Genomic DNA, 16,231 nt, shown 5'->3' with positions numbered 1-16,231 from the left:
TTAGTGTGTAACATTATACTGTCATATTTTTTATGCTATAGTTAAAAGTAAGAGATAGTTTCCATTATAAAAATTTTCCCATAGTCAGATTACCCAGCAAAAAACATTTTTCTATAAAAATGGTCTTTATAATCCATAAGCTAGAAATTATTGTGGGTAATTTTTTAAAGAACATCAAAAAAGTTTTGGTAAGTCTAGTAGCATCAGTTGGCTTTAGGTACATGTACAGGATAAGGCAGTATGATAATAATGTCCCACGCAAACAAGGAAATCACTTAACAACAACACAAAAAGGCTTGAGGCCTGAAACTCTGACAACTTACTTATCCTTACCCAGTTGGGGCTACATGGATTGATTTCGGCTACAGCCTGTTCCAAGCAGCAGGAAGAAATGGAAATGGGGCATAATATAACACCCAGAATCATCCAGTAAGCTTGAAATATCACAGATATGTCACCATGGATCTTAGAAAGATACACCTTAGCTCTGGTTTTAGACCCTTGATCCTCCAGAAGGTGAAGATGCTGGGAAATTTGAGCTGCCCTGACAGGGTAAGGCAACCCTCTATGACCTTCCCAAAGCCCTGCTGTGCCCGTGTCTCAGAGGTCAGCACACTTCACCCTGAACTGTGAGCTTCCTTTAATTGCAGACTTCACTTTCATTTTCCTTTGGGTCCTGGTTGGGGAACTTCTCTGTTCTGTTCTGAAAACTGGACACTACCCAAATGTCACCCATGGGGAATTTGTTCAATCAAACGTGTTAGATCCAAACAATAGAGGATCTTCTGCCTTTAAAAAGAATGGTTTAGATTGATACATACAGACAAAAGATCCAAGGTGTATTATTAAGTTTTAAAAAAGAAAAAGCCCTTTATTTCTTTCTCTTGTCTGATTGCTCTGGCTAGGACTTCCAATACTATGTTGAAGAGGAGTAGTGAGAGTGGGCATCCTTGTCTTGTTCCAGTTCTCAGAGGGAATGCTTTCAGCTTTTCCCTACTCAGTGTTATGTTGGCCGTGGGTTTGTCACAATAAAATAATGCTTTTATTACATTGAGGTATGTCCCTTAAATGCCAGTTTTGCTCAGCGTTTTAATCCTAAATGGATGCTCAATTTTGTCAAATGCTTTTTCCACATCTATTGAGATGATCATGTGATTTTTGTTTTTAATTTTGTTTATGTAGTATATCACATTTATTGACTTGCATATGTTAAACCATCCCTGCATCCCTGGTATGAAAACCACTTGATCATGGTGGATTATCTTTTTGATATGTTGTTGAATTCAATTAGCTACTATGTTGTTAAGGATCTTAGCATCTATGTTCATCAGGGATATTGGTCTATAGTTTTCTTTTTTGGTTTCAGCATTTGCAGTGACCTGGATGAGACTGGAGACTATTATTCTAAGTGAAGTAACTCGGGAATGGAAAACCAAACATTGATGTTCTCGCTGATATATGGGCGCTAAGCTATGGGGATGCAAAGGCATAAGAATGATACAATGGACTTTGGGGATCTGGGGGGAAGGGTGGAAAGGTGACGAGGAATAAGACTACAAATATGGTGCGGTGTATACTGCTCAGATGATGGGTACACCAAAATCTCACAAATCCCCGCTAAAAAAACTTACTCATGTAACCAAATACCACCAGTACCCCAATAACCTATGAAGAAGAAAAAAAAGAAAAGGCAAGTTGCTGTAAAAAGTTGTAAATCTGTATGTATGTATGTGCTAATATATGCATGGAGGAAAAATCTGCTGGAAGCTACACTAAAGGATGAATGGTGGTCATCTACAGGCAATTTATGACAAAAAAGAAAGAAAATAACTTTCGTTTTTATTTGATACATTCTTTTCATTTAAAAATTATTGTGTATAAATTTTGTAATAAGAAAAAATATTGTTTATAAGATAATGAAAAAAGATTAATAACAACTTTAAGATGTTTTATAATAAACATGCTAAAGTGAATCAAGTCTGAAAAAATGGTTGAACCCCCATTCAACCATTTAGAAATTTAGAAATCCATGAGCTGCTAAAATTGGATGAAAATGTTTATGTGCATGTGCATTTTCTGGAAAGAAGCTCCATACTTTCTATGAGATTCTCAAAGGAGTCTGGGACCCAAAAGAAGGTCATGAACTATGACTCTAGCCAAAACCAAGATAGTTATTCCATCCTTCCATTTGTTTTTATCATCATTTCATCATGAAACATTTTATTACTAATTTCATAGTGCTCACCAAAGGTAAAGTCTATGCAAAGCATAAAAGCTGTGGTTCTTAGTCTTGCCCTGATTTAAAGGGGATCCCATTGACTTAGGAGCAGTCCTGGCACACAAGAAACCATATATGACTGTTCTTGGTAAAAGAGAACTCCTAACAGGCACTAAAAGCCTGTAATCATTCAGGACTTGAGGATAGTTGTCCAAGACACAGACAGTCCTATTTTCTCTATAGAGATGGTTGATTTGTGAAACGATGGATGGGGGTTAGACGAGTGGGGAGGGGCAGAGAAAAAGAAGTCATGTTTGCACTTGAATTAAGGGAACAGAGTTGAGTGAGTTGGGTTAATTTCATCAGTAAAACAAGATTCAATACATTATCTATCAACCTGAAATTGTTTGAAAGAATCTTTAATCACAAAAGTGCATTTAAGTATACAGCAAAATGCCTGACACTATGCTCTATATTAATAGAGCATAAATATTAGGCAGCAAAACTGCCTAAATTGGTGTTAAGATTTAGGTAAAAACTTAGCTTCTGATGACTTGTAAACTGAATATTCCCAAATCCCTAGGAATTACATGAGTCCACAGAACGCTTTACCACTTCTACCTTGACTCCTTTGACGTTCTCCAGAATCAGGTCTAGTACAGAGTTTAAGATCAATAACAATTTGTGATTTAAGTGAGGAGTCATGAGCTATACCTGCACTGGCAAAATGAGGGACATTATGGGTGAAAATTAGGACTAATACTCCACTTTCCAGGTGGTTTATCACTGTCAAAATAGGTGAATTGTGGATTTAGTATGCACTTGAAATGTCAGATATCCCAGAATTCTGGTGCTGACATTACTTAACTGCACAAGTTTTACAGGCCAAGAAATTGAAGGGGTTCACATAATCCACCAAAGCCCATTGCTAACCACCATCACCTAATCGTATTGATATCTGCCATATGCAAAGCATAGTATTAGGCCCTATACAAAACAGAAATGGGCTCTCCAGGAGTTTTGCAGTTTGTCTAGAAAAATAAGATGTATACCATGAAGACAAGCAATTTATAATAAAATGTCAAAATGGTGACAGGTAAAGACAATTCCATACTATTGGAATAAAATAACATACAGAAGTCGTATCTCCAGGAGTGATCATGAAGAAGTAGTAGTTCAAATGAAATCTTAGAGGAGTTAGATTTTGATGGTCAATGTACAGTATGGGTAGATTTACAAACTATGGCAACATTATGGCCAAAATTTGGATGGTAGAAACACAAGAGTAGGCTGATAAGAGACTGAGAGGTACAGAATGAGAATGAGTAAACAAGGTAGGCTGAATGGTCCAGTCTTGAGTAAGACAAGCCTGAAAAGTCAATAAAAAAACTTATTGAGCTCTTATTCTATTTAAGGCACTCTAAATGCATTAGTTGATCGAGCCCTCACATGAAGTAAGTACCTCTAGTCCATAAGCAAGGAAACTGAGGCACAAAAATGTTACATGGCTTGCCTTCATTTCAACCAGCTAGTTAGTGGTGGAGCCAAGATTCAAACCCCAGGCAAATCTCACCCCAGGCAAAGAGTCACCACATTCTTCTGGCACAAAAGTAGAGCCCCTCAATAGCCAAGCTTAGGAATTTGAGATTCAGCATCAGGTATAAAGATTGGGAATGAGGTGATAATCCACTGATAATGCTTATATGCATGGTTCATCACTACTCAGAATCCTCCTTTAAAAGCATTGCATTATCTGATGATATTCCCAACAATGTTCACTGATAGTGCTGTTTATTCACTGATAAGTCCCATGACTACAGTATTGAGTTAGATATTATAAAGTGCTTAGTCAAATCTTTATTGGGAGAGTCCATTGTGGTGACATTCCATCACCACACCTTTTAATCCTAAAGACTTAATTTTACCTGTTATTCACCTATCACTTCTGCTAGAAATACAACTCATGATAACAAACAGAGCAAAGTATATTTATTTTCACATGTTCCCTGAACATATATGACCTTCCTACAAGGAAAGCCACTCTTGTCAAATAAGACATTCATCCCTTAAAAACTAATTTCTCCATCGTAGGTTCAGATCTTAAAAATCAGCTGAGTTCCTCAGTTACAGATGTACAGGACATTACATCTGGACTCTCCTAGGAGGGCAGGGGTGAACTCTTCCTCTGAATATCCACAGTAGCCAAATGACTCCTTCTCCCATTGTGGAAAACCACAGATGACTGTCTCCTAATGATTTACTGCCCAATCCCCAGCCCACAAATCAAAGAATTGGGTTTAGTGAGAAATAAGAATGGTGGCCAGTGGCTACAAGAAGCGGAGGGAATGTTTCAGTTTATTTTCTTAAGCCAATTAATGATGAAACGGCATGGAGGGAAAGAAAGACACAACATGGTCGTAAAAGACTATTTTTCCAGATAAATGGCCAGATATCAGATTCTGTAATAAGTACTTCCACCTATCAAAACACACACACACACACACACACACATATTAACACACACACATAATATTAAGAAAATATGGATCTTAAAACACAAAGTAATATTCAGAAACCCTTATGGATATCACCATAAAATGAAACTTCGAAGGACCCTTGGAAATCAACGAATCTGGACATTGCAAACCCTGCAAACTATATATTGCAGGCAGAGGTGTTTGGTTGGGCCTGCGGAATTTTTTAAAATTGAATCAACATTTTATAAAGTAGAGAAAAATTACATAAAAACCCAGATTTGTGGCTTCTCTTAAAAAGTAGAAGACCTGGCGACCCTGAACCTCCTTGCCCAAATGGTAACAGTGAGCTGTAGCTGAAAAGAAGCTGCCGCCTTTAGAGGAGGCTTGAACTGCCAGTTTCCCACCATCTCCACCACTCCCTCTTGTTCTGAAATACAAAGACTAGGTATCGAAAAATTAAATAAAAATAGGAGAGAGCTTAAGGCTTGCACCCACCTTGCTTCACTAATTTATGGTACCTGCAAATCTACAAGCTCTGCTCTAGTCCAATCCATTCATTTAAAGAGAAGCAACCCAGCCACAGTAGTAAAGTGACTTATAAACTCATTCCATTAAAAGTCACATTTTCATTCAGGAGGGCGTATTGTCTAATGACAACTAGAGATTATGCAAAACTAAATTTGGGCTGTGTAGCTATACAATGCCACAATCTGTGGCGAAAAGTTGAAATCTCAATCATTTTATTTACACATTCCCCTCACCCCCACTCCAAATAAAGGGCAAAGGAAGATGCTCAAGTTTTCAGAGCAAATTTCCTGCCTAGTTTGGCTTGGTATGGACAGTTTTCATGTGCCCAAATTTTAGATATGACTTCCTTTCATTCTGAGGGCATAATTTATTGAGAAGACATACAAAATGCTTACTATAGACATGCAAATACTTTTACAAAGGAAACTGGATAAAAACATTGAACAGGAGGGGAAAAAAGGGTGTTTCTTCTTCAGAAAATTTAACTGATAAATTATAAGGAAACTGAAACTGACTAAGATTTATTCAGTGACTGCATGTGCCTTAGGTACTTTGCACACATTATACCAATTAACTCTTACAGTAGCCCAAGGAGGGTAGTATTGTTACTCCTGCTTCACAAGTAAAGATGCTAGGCCTCAGAGGCATTCAGTAATTTGAAAAGGACCTGACTTTTCAATCAGGGATCATGCGCATATTCAAACACTGATGTGTACGTTTATAATGCTTGTGAGAGTAGGGAACATGGTTTGCCCATGCACAGGGCCTAGCACATCGATATTTGTTGTGTAAGCCTGCCCATCGCCAAAGCCCAAAAACTGCTATGTACAAGCACTTTCATTCATAAATGTCATCATTTGAACAACCTTGACATATACAACTAATTCATTTAGGCAGGTTCTTGAACAAGGTTTAGGAAATGTTGGTTCTTTATGTTGTGTAGTTAATGATCCCTACACACGTGTTTACTAAGGTAATAAAATCTCTTTTCTAAATAAATTTCTCATTTAGAATTGTTATAAAAGTCAATAGTCAAGAATTTGGCTGAATTTACGAGCCAAAAGCATGTTTGCTAATGAATAAGAATAACAACTAATATCAAAATAAGAATTAATTCAAGAATGTGCGATTTTGAAGAGTCAGGAATTTGATTAAAAATTCAGTTCCCTTTTTTTTCCATAATGAACAGTTCTTTAACCACAAAACAGCTTTTATAATAATGCCGACGAGTATGGTTCCAAGCAAAACACTCCCCCATTTTAATCATGGTTATTATTTTTGAAAATGAAAATGGCTGAGGTCATTGTAATCTATTTTAGGGTTTGCATGGGTTGATGGTATTTTTGTCTTGGCTTTGAGTTCTCCACATTACCCACTAAATGTTATGGGTTTTGCTGTGTGCCCTTTCAAATCCCATTCTTTCTAATAACGTTATACTTTATACACATAAATTAGAGTAAATTCCACTTTCTTTCCTAACAACTCCAGATGTGGTCCACACTTTCAAAAGGACTAGAACTTGCCTTTAAAAAACAATTCAGTATGTACTTCTTAGAACAACTATGTTTCTATATAGATAAAAATGCTGTATGGATGTTTAAACGCTAAGTAATTAGTAAAACCATAGGACTTGTGGTTTTTTCACCAAAGTGAAATATGAAGATAATATCTGTATATGTACTTCTTCCAACTTACAAGGACACACACAGATAAAAAAGTGCCTAGAAACAAAACCATCTGGCCAGAGTTCTAGACCTACTGATACCAATAGGGAAGGGGGGTCTGTATTCAGACAACCACTTAGGACACATCAGTGAGGCTCTCTGTCCGCTGTAGACCCAGTAGACAAAATTATCAAATATCTAAATGCACTAAAGTTACACAGTCAAGGCTCCCTTTAGACGCAGTTAATATTTCACTGACTTTCTGAACTAAGTTGGGGTTTTTATTATAATTCACTATCAGGTCACACAGAACAGCCCACAATCCCTCTAAGTAGCCCCTACACAGCCACATGTAGGAGAATGGCTTCACAATACATACAAATTGTGGAGAACTGGTTATTAAAATGCCTTGAGATCTATTTGTTTATTTTTTTAAAATCAACTTGCAAGGCCAATGTAATAAGATGCTGTAGCTTTTATGAAAGAGGTGAAATAATTTTAAACACAGACACACAATGAGTTTATTTATTTAGAAACTTGTTAAATAGAGTCTGGGAATTCAAATATTCAATGTTGACATTGTACAGAATTGGCAAGAAGCCAGAACCCAGTCTCCAGAGGGACCCACTGGACAAGGAATTCAGGCCTTTCTCTCCTCCCACTTGAGCTAAATAGGTAGAAGCCATTAGTTATACCCACAGCAATATCTGAACCACACTCAAATAAGCTGCCCCAGCCAGGGCACTTCAAAGGAGGCTAAGTGTGTTTAGGTTTTTAGTGCTGAACTAGAGCAATATGTCACACTTTTGAAAGAGTCTTGTAAACAGTTTCTTCCCTATGTAGAGACATCTCTGAAGTTTCTTGTATGGCATGTAGTAAGCAAAGGTAATTAACAAGGATTATACTTTTTTCATTTCCTGGAGGGGCTGGGTAGGATAATACCAATCTGTGTGCAAACTAAGGATCTGAAAGAACTACACCATTTCTCTCTTCCGGTCTCCCTCTCTGGTTTTCTGATCGATTTGTCTGTCTCCTCTTTATCCTCTTCCTCACACTTTTTCTCACTATACAGCCAATTTCCTTGAAAATTCCCTGGTAAACTCTGAAGGCCAGAAGAGTGGGAAGGGGGAAATCTAATTTTAGAAAGAAGACCGTGGCTAGTGGAGTGGGGAAGTAGGGAGGGAACTAATGATTTATCCTGGGCCGTCCAGGAGAAAAGAAAAGCAGACCCTACAGACCATTTTAGAAAATGCCTAGACAGCGGCTTCCAGCGGAAGAAGGGTTAACCGTCACTCCAAAAAAATGTATCTGGCATCATCAGAGTGTAACTGTTCCCTCCCGACCCATCTCTTCCCCAAACCCACTCTCCCTTGCCCTACGAGGCTGGGAAGGAGGCTGTCCCAACGGGGAGAGTGAATGAGTGAGTGTGTGTCTGCCCTCTGCACAAGAGTGTCCCTCGTCTTCCTGAAGCCAAGACGTGTGTGGGTGAGCACGCGCATGTGTAGGTGTGAGTTTACACTGTCAATGTAAACCCAGCTCCGAGGGAAGCAGCGCGCCAGGCACGCAGCCCCTCTGAGACTGGAGAGGCGAAGAAGAGTTCTGGCCAAACCTTGGAGCCCTGAGCTGAGCAGCCTGAGGAGCGAGGTGTAGGGGGCCGTCTGAGTGAGCAACTGCCTCCCATCTCACTGGGGCTTCCCCAGCCCCACCCCCACGTCCATCTGGGGCCACTTCCCCAGCACCAGACGGTTTTGAGATGAAGCGTGGGAGGGCTCAGCTCTTGGGAAAAGGGCTCTGGGTGCCTTGGGAACAGGGAAAAAGCCGGTGACCAGGAGATGACAAGTCAAGTTTCTCCATCTCACCGCCCGCTTCCAGCGGAGGCAACGCGCAGGGGGGTGCCAGGAGAGAGGGGGGTGAGCCGGGCGTGCCGGGGGCAACTCCGCTCTCTTGTCCTTCTAGCCAGGGGGGGATGGAGCCGGGCGGCCCCCCTTCCTGCCCCAGGTCACGACTGCAGCCTTGGACAACCTGGCCCCAACTTACAAAAATAAAATAAACTCCCAAACAGTAGTAACATGTTTAAAGAGAAATTGCTTACGACTCCTTACCTTCAATTCCAAAAAAAAAAAAAAAAGAGAGAGAGGAAAGAAAGAAAGAAGAAAGAAAGAGAGAAAGAAAGAGAAAGAAAGAAAGAAAGAAAGAAAGAAAGAAAGAAAGAAAGAAAGAAAGAAAGAAAGAAAGAAAGAAAGAAAGAAAGAAAGAAAGAAAGAGAAAGAAAGAAAGAAACCAAAATTCGTGGAATGACATGTTAATTTCTAGTCTTACACGTTGAATGTCTGTCCCTGCAGGAAGCCGGCCCCAGGGCTTAGGGGAGGCCTTGGCTCAGAAAGCCTGGAAGCTGGGCTACCCGGCAAAAGTCACACTCACTCACACTCATACATACACACACTCACATGCACTCTATAGCCAATACCTACGACTCTGTAGTCCCTACAAATAAAAAAAGAAGCCTTGCTTTTTAGCCTTTCTGTCTCTACAGCTAATGAACCGTTCCCTTCCACAGTGCTGGAGATGAGGGAAGAATGAAAAGCGTAATTAACCTTCCCCTAAACACAGATTTTTTTTTTTTTTTTTTTTTTTTTTTGGCAAAACACATCAAAATACTGCAAGAAGACTGTGCTCCAAGTGCCAAATGCAATAAAGAAGCCCTAAGCCAGGGTAATGGTCAAGTAATGGCAAATAAACCGCCTTCCTAGAAGGGGCCTCGGCCTCCGTTGGGAGAAGGATTTTCCTCCTCAGAAGCAATCTGAAATAAACAAATAAACGTATTTTTTAAAACAAAGCTCTGTTTTCGTCTGAGTTTCTTAAGGATGAAGGAAAACCCAAGTAGGTGGGCATACAGAGAGTGAATGCCTGAATCTGGGTGTTGTGTTTGTTGTTGTCGGGAGGTTGTTTTGTTTTGTTTATCTTAGGTACTGGGCTGACAAGGTGAGTAGTTTAAGGACGGGAGAAAGGGTTGGCATCTACCTTTCCTACTTCAGGGCCTTTTTTTAAACAGAGAGCAAGTGTAGAAGCAACAAGTGCCCCCCTCCCTGCGGTCTTGCTAATCGCATCGCCTTTTGTGACTTTATGAGACTTCTGGGGGGCCGGTAGCTAAGGGAGTTACTGGATGCAACTCGTTCTCTGCTGTGACTGAATTCCCGCGCGTTGTCACTTTGGGGAAGTAAGGTAAGTGTGGCTTCGGTGTTTCAGGCTTTAGACATGCTGGGCAGACCCAACCTGCGCTTCCTTTCCATCCGTCAGGACCATAGCCACTGGCATTTCAGGCATGGCCCAGGTGCTATCCTAGCTGCCCGAGAAAATGGCTGGGAAGTCTCCCCGCGCTGCCAGAGTCGGCTTGGCTTTTATTTTTCTTTTCTTAAAGATGGAAATAAAATTCAGGGGCGTTAGGCACTGCAAATGTCAATCTTCCTGCCTTTCATTTTATTTTTAATTAAATTTTTTAATCTTCCCAAATGACTTACAACGAATTTATTGGTTTCAACTACTGTATAAAAAACAAGCCCTACAAGTTGGAAACTGTGTTGTGCATTCAATCTCGGTGTAGATTCAGCAGGTATTTTCAGGGTCCGTGGTCTCTGGTCTAGGTCCATGGGCTCCTGCACTGTAGCCAAGGCCAAATTAGGACTTAAGACCAACAAAGAAATTTACAAAAAACAAAAAGAACGACAAGCTGACGAGAAAACAACTATTTATATGTAATTTGTTTCCATTGTAATGTTTTTTTTTTTTTACCACAATAAAAGTAGTTTTGTTTTTTAAAGTATTGTGGTAACAACGCCCCTTTTAAACCCTGAAAAAGGAAAACTGGTGCAGAGCAGTGAAGTTTTCGTTGGATGATTGCACCGCAGGGGTCACCAACCATCTCCGCCACGCGCTACTGGGGGAAGGAAATCGCGCTTTAAAATACAAAAATCTGTAGTTTTAATATGATTTCCTTTATTACCCAGATTGTAACTGAAGAATTGCAACGCAGTGCTTCTGTCTGAGAAAGGCAGCTGCGGCAGCAACAGCTGGAGCAGTGCAAGCGGGAATCTGAGGCTCAGTAAAAGTTTGTAAGAGTTGAGATCTAGCTATCGGAAAGCGGCAGCGGCATCTTTAGGGACCCTGGGGACAAAATAAATGGGTCTCCCACCAGTTGAATGACAAGTATCATCAGATCGGAAACGAGGCTCAGTTTCTGGATGTTGAGTGGACTGTGCGTGCAGGAATATTTTAAGACGGCATCGTATGTCTTGCTTGGCAATTAAAATAGTTGAAAAAGCTGCTCAAGAAAATTCGAAGGGTTTTGTGTTCTGCTTTCACTTCGGAAGTTATGGGGCAGTGAGTCGCGGCGCGAAGCCTTAAGCTTTCATTTCACAACTTAGGCATGGTTGAAAAGGGCTACCCACCCCCACCCCACTCCCGCTAACTCCCCCCCCACACACACACACACTCTCTCCCCCAACCTTTAGTCCAAATCGAAGCCCGCAAACCTCAAGTATATGTACATTTATTTCTCTTCAGATGAAAATAAAGACATCGGCCTCATTTAAAAGTAAACAGGGAAAACAGTTCCACCGGCGCCCTTTGACACTGCAGCAGCTAGTGTAAAGAACAATACTCAAAAGAGAAACAGATGGACTGATGACCCAGAGACCCCTATATTTAGGTTGATTTCTCAGACTCAGGGTTAAGGAAATGTATTGGGGAGTGTACGAGCGCTTGGGTGAGGAATGGACAAAGCACTGGAAAGGCGCCTGGGATGACAGCATCTCGCCGGGCTACACCGCCGACTCCACTGCCCGCGAAGCCGAGCCTGCCGAGGTGCCGCCGACTTCCCGGGCTGCTGCAGGGACGCAGCGAGCAGGGAGGCGTGGATACGATACCTACCGTACTTGGTTCTAATGTTCGAGGGTCGCGCGGGGGGAGACTGGGATTTCACTGGGGAGAAGCATCCCACCCACTTCCCATCTCTCATTTCTGCCTTCCGTAAGCAACACAATTAGACAGTTCTGTTTTCGGCGAGTGCGAGTGTGGGAGAGCGAACGGCGGCCTGTCCACTCCCGAGGCAGCTCCAGCCCCGCGTATTGACACCTCAAGGAGGAGCGCTCCGAGATACTTCGGGGCTCGGCGCCGCTGAGTCCCCTTCAACTCGAAGTAGAAGCATTTGGACAAACGCAGCCCCGTCGCCTACAGTCCTGGCGGAGCATCACAACGTGTGGGAAAGTGTGGGCCCCGCCGGCAAAGCCAGGCGAGTCATCCAACACTTTTGCTGTAAGAGTGGGGGATGGGTGTCCCACCGCCCCCGCCCCAAACCCCTTCGCCCACATCCCGCCAGACCAAGGCCGCTCCGCGCCGGGCAGGCAGGGGGCGCCGGGGAGGGTTATTGACCCTGGACCCAGGCTGCATCCAGACCAAGCGCCGGAGGCTGCGCTGCGCCCTCTCCGCGGCCCAACGCTTTTGCAGCTCGCCCCCTGGGGGTTGCTCGGCGCCCAGCCAGTCCGAGGTGCGCGGGTCGCAGCGCGCCCTCTCTGCCTCCTGCTCCTAGGCTGCCGCCGCTGGCTGTGTGCCCTCCGTTCCTAGCTCTCCGAACGCTCTCTGGGCCTATTATCTCCCCACCTCCGAACGCTCGCTGGGCCTCTTCTCTCCCCACCTGCACATGGCTCTGCAGAGCCGGTAGTTCTGACCTGCCCGTGCCCCCCGCCCCCAGCCCGCGATCACAGCCCCCATCTTGGTGTCCCACATCCCCGCCGCAGTCCTCCCGCCGCGCAGCGCCGAGCGGGAGAGCATGGCCGAGCGCACAGCGCCCACTACCGCAGCCGCTGCTCGGCGCAGTCCACCCGCCCGCCCGCGCAACTTCCAGCGGCCGCCTAGCAACTTTTCCCAACTCCACCACAGCCGCCCGCCGCCGCCGCCACTGTGGCTCTCTCTGAGCCTGCTACCCTACCCAAACCCCAGAAACAAACGGAGGCTCGAAAGGGCTCCCTTCTCCTGCCCGCCCCCCCATCCCCCGCGCCCCCCTCCTCCCACACCCGGGACTAGCTGGTTGGCCAGAGGCAACTCTCCCCCGCCTGGGGGGAAGGGGAGGGGAGGGGGAGACTTTCTCCTCTTCTCTTCCCCCCCACCCCACCCCTTCGCGCTCACTCTCGCGCTCTCTCCTCCCTCCCACCCCTAGTCTTTGCTACCCCCACCCCCACCCCCACCCCGGGGTTGCCACAGCTGGTCGGTGCGCGGGGCTGAGGGCTGCCCAGGCTCCTCCGACGCCCAACCCGGCAGCGAGAGCGCGGGCGACCGGGGGCAGAGGCTGGAACCGGCAGGTTGCTGGGGCTGCGCTGCGCCTGCCCTCCACCCGGGGCCCCGGCGCAAGAGGCAGCCCGCGCTCCCTCCCGGAGCGCTAGAGACAGATATGCAAGATGGCAGAGGAGGGGGAAAAGCCAATAGAAAAGGGATATTGCACCTACTTGTGGCCAGTTTCCTTGCCCTGCCTTTGGATCTCATGCTGTGCCCAGTCCTGCAGCCGCTGGTGTGTGGTTGGGGCTTTTTTTTCTTGGATCCTTTCCTTCTTTTGCTCTCCCTCTCGCTCCCTCCCTCTCTCCTCTCTCTCTCTCTCTCTCTCTCTCTCTCTCTCTCTCTCTCTCTCTCTCCTATTTCTCTCTCTCTCTCTCCTGTTTCTCTCTCTGTGTCTCTCTCTCTTCCACACAGTCACTCTCTGTCTTTTCTTCTTTCACTCTCTCTCCCTCCCTCTCTCCCTTTCTCTCAATCCACACTCGCTATCTCTCCAGCATTGTCAGTTTGGACACCTTCGCACATGCGCGCTAGACGCCCCTCCAACATCTCAGCGCCGCCAAAAAAAGTTTGGAGCGATTTATCACTTTGATTTGGAGATCTTGTCAGATGGCAATCGCCGAGGAGGCGGAGAAAGGGAGCCGCGGGGAGGGCGGCGGGGGGCGGGGAGCGAACGCAGGGAGCCAGAGGGGAGCAGACACCTCGCCCAAAAAAAGGGGAGGGGGGAATTGAAAAGGCTTGGGCAGAGGATTGATTCCGTGTTAGAATCACCAATAAGCTTGTATCATGATTATTGTTATTGTTTTTCCCACCATAAATTGCAGACATTTTTCTATACCATCTCTAAGGAAAGCAAGAAGCGAGGGGGGAAAAAAAACTTTTAAAACATTTTTTAAAAACCCTTCTGTTAAAGAACTAGAAGGGCTGGACCCTCGGCTAATAATCCAGGAGAAAGTGAGAATCATCCTGAACTTGAGAAATCTACTGCTGCCGCTGCTACTGCTACTGAAGCTATTGCGGCTTCCGCTTTCAGGGTTGTAAGCCGAATAAATAACTGGTTTTTTCCTCGATTTTAGCTGTAATACCAATGCTTGCTGCCATCCTTGGGACATTTCAGTATTATTTCCCTACCAACTAGTAATGATCACCCTTGATTCCCGGGTCCGGGCCAGCGCGGGCATTTGACATCCAAGACCTCCTGCTTTCCCAAAGGTCGGCTGTCACCTTCCGGCCTCCCCCACCGCTGCCCCGGTCGCCTCCCGATGCAGCTCAGCCTGCCTGCCATTTTCACTCACTCGCTTAAACCTACAACCTCGTGGTCAAAAGAAAGAAGAATAGGGGGGAAAATCACACAGTCTTCAAAAAACACATTGTTGAAATTTCCTTTAATTACAGGATTTACCAATGAAGTGCCACTCAGAAATGGGAATTCCTATAGGGACTAGCTGTGTACAAGGTATGAATCAATCCCAACTAGGTATAGATTTTCTTTTGGTACAACCGTCTTGCATTAAACAGTTTTGTTCAATATCTTCCATGTGCTATTTATGTCCCCATTAATATCTGTTGCAAATCCTGCCAGACACCATAAAAGAAAATTACAATCTTTTCAGTCTCGGTGCTGCAACATTCCTTGATGTTCAAGTTAAAGGAAAAGAAAAGCAGGTCCTGGGCATGAGTTTGGCAAAGACTGTGGAGGGGAAGAGGAATCACTGAGAATGCCTGGTTGTACCTGTTGGTATTTATTATCAAATCTAGGACTGCGGGTATGAGAGAGCAAATAGCAAGGTTCAACCCCAAAGGGTATCAATGGCCTGCAAATCTCTTTATTCCAGAGAATCAAAGTTCAAAGAATTTGTCCTTGTTAAGGATGCTAACCATTTTCCTTTCTCCAGAGCTGTGTAATTCTGTGGGCATTTGACTGTAAGATAGAGGTCCCTGGAGAACCAAGCTACAGGTCTCAAGGGAGACAGATGTATAAGGTTGAAATGTGAGGAAGGGAAGTAGGAAGATAGAGGAGGGAATTACTCAGAACAGGAGTAAAACAACTTCCAAAAAAGAAGGCTCTAGTGCCCACACACGTGGGCACAAGAGAACTCTATCATCCACCCTGAATTAAAGAGGCACCTGGGTTTTTTTCCAGACCTAGAATTCCTGCTGTCCTGTGCATAAAGGTGAGTGTACTAACACATTTGGTGTGTGCAAAAGCACCAGCCATTCCAACATTCTGTTAGGTTCTCACAGGTGTTTGACTAAAAGTTCCCCCAAAATGTGACTCCACCAGCTTCCCTCAGTTTAGATGGAGAAGTGCCTTCCCTCTGACCAGCAAATGTCCTCAGAGGAAAAGGAGAAATGGGGCTTGAGAGCTTTTGGAAGAGGGGACAAAATCTCTAGGGAGAGAAAAACATTAGGCTGACTGGCAAGAAGTTCATAAGGCTGCTTCTGATCGGTGTAAGGGACTCTCTAGGGACCATCCCCTAGGCCAGGGGACTGACCAGCAGCGCCTGAAGATCCCAGCTGTCAAAATCTAGAAGGTCTTGTCCCCCTAGTCCTCACCTTCCCTGCCAGACACCCAGGGGCAGCTGAGTACCTTGCCTTGGTGCCCAACCGCCAAGGGAGCTTTAAAAAAGAAAGAAAGAAAGAAAGAAAGAAAAGAAAAGAACTGCCATCCTCCCCTCCACTCCTCCGGCTAATCCCTTTCACCTCATCCCCAGGGGGTCTGTCTATATCCGGGTTCCCCTGGAGACGGGAGGTTAAGAGGGGTGCAGGAAATGTTCCTAGGAAAGGAGGGGACCAAGGTACCAAACTCTGAGATTAAATGCAAGACCCACACGTGAAGCTGAGCTTGCTGTTGCTGCTGAGAAATTATAAACCACGTGGAGGGTTGGGGGGGGTAGGGGGTGGGTTCTGTGAGGGGAACTGGGTGGGAGGTGGAAGACTGAAGTAAATCAGAGTCTCCGAACCTCCAAATTTAAAGGTCCCTGTCTTTTAAACTTTTCTAGAAGGGTGGTTGGTGGAGGGGG

At 44.5% G+C, this 16,231-nt stretch overlaps 1 protein-coding gene across 3 annotated transcripts in view; it reads right to left on the bottom strand.

The window, feature by feature from the left end:
• Window positions 1-13,826, bottom strand: part of MECOM (MDS1 and EVI1 complex locus) — a 602,573-nt gene extending 588,747 nt beyond the window's left edge. For all 3 annotated transcript variants that reach the window (XM_025376650.1, XM_025376651.1, XM_025376653.1), the window contains exon 1: window positions 13,385-13,826. In XM_025376650.1, coding sequence (XP_025232435.1) covers window positions 13,385-13,421 — 37 coding nt within the window. In that variant the 5' untranslated portion in view covers window positions 13,422-13,826. The remainder of the gene's footprint in view (window positions 1-13,384) is intronic.
• Window positions 13,827-16,231: the final 2,405 nt, after the last annotated feature.

This window comes from Theropithecus gelada, chromosome 2 (assembly GCF_003255815.1).
Source record: "Theropithecus gelada isolate Dixy chromosome 2, Tgel_1.0, whole genome shotgun sequence".
In the NCBI taxonomy this organism is placed as follows: domain Eukaryota; kingdom Metazoa; phylum Chordata; class Mammalia; order Primates; family Cercopithecidae; genus Theropithecus; species Theropithecus gelada.
The sequence above is the reverse complement of the archived record's forward strand: the minus strand, read 5'-3'. Positions and strand labels throughout refer to the sequence as shown.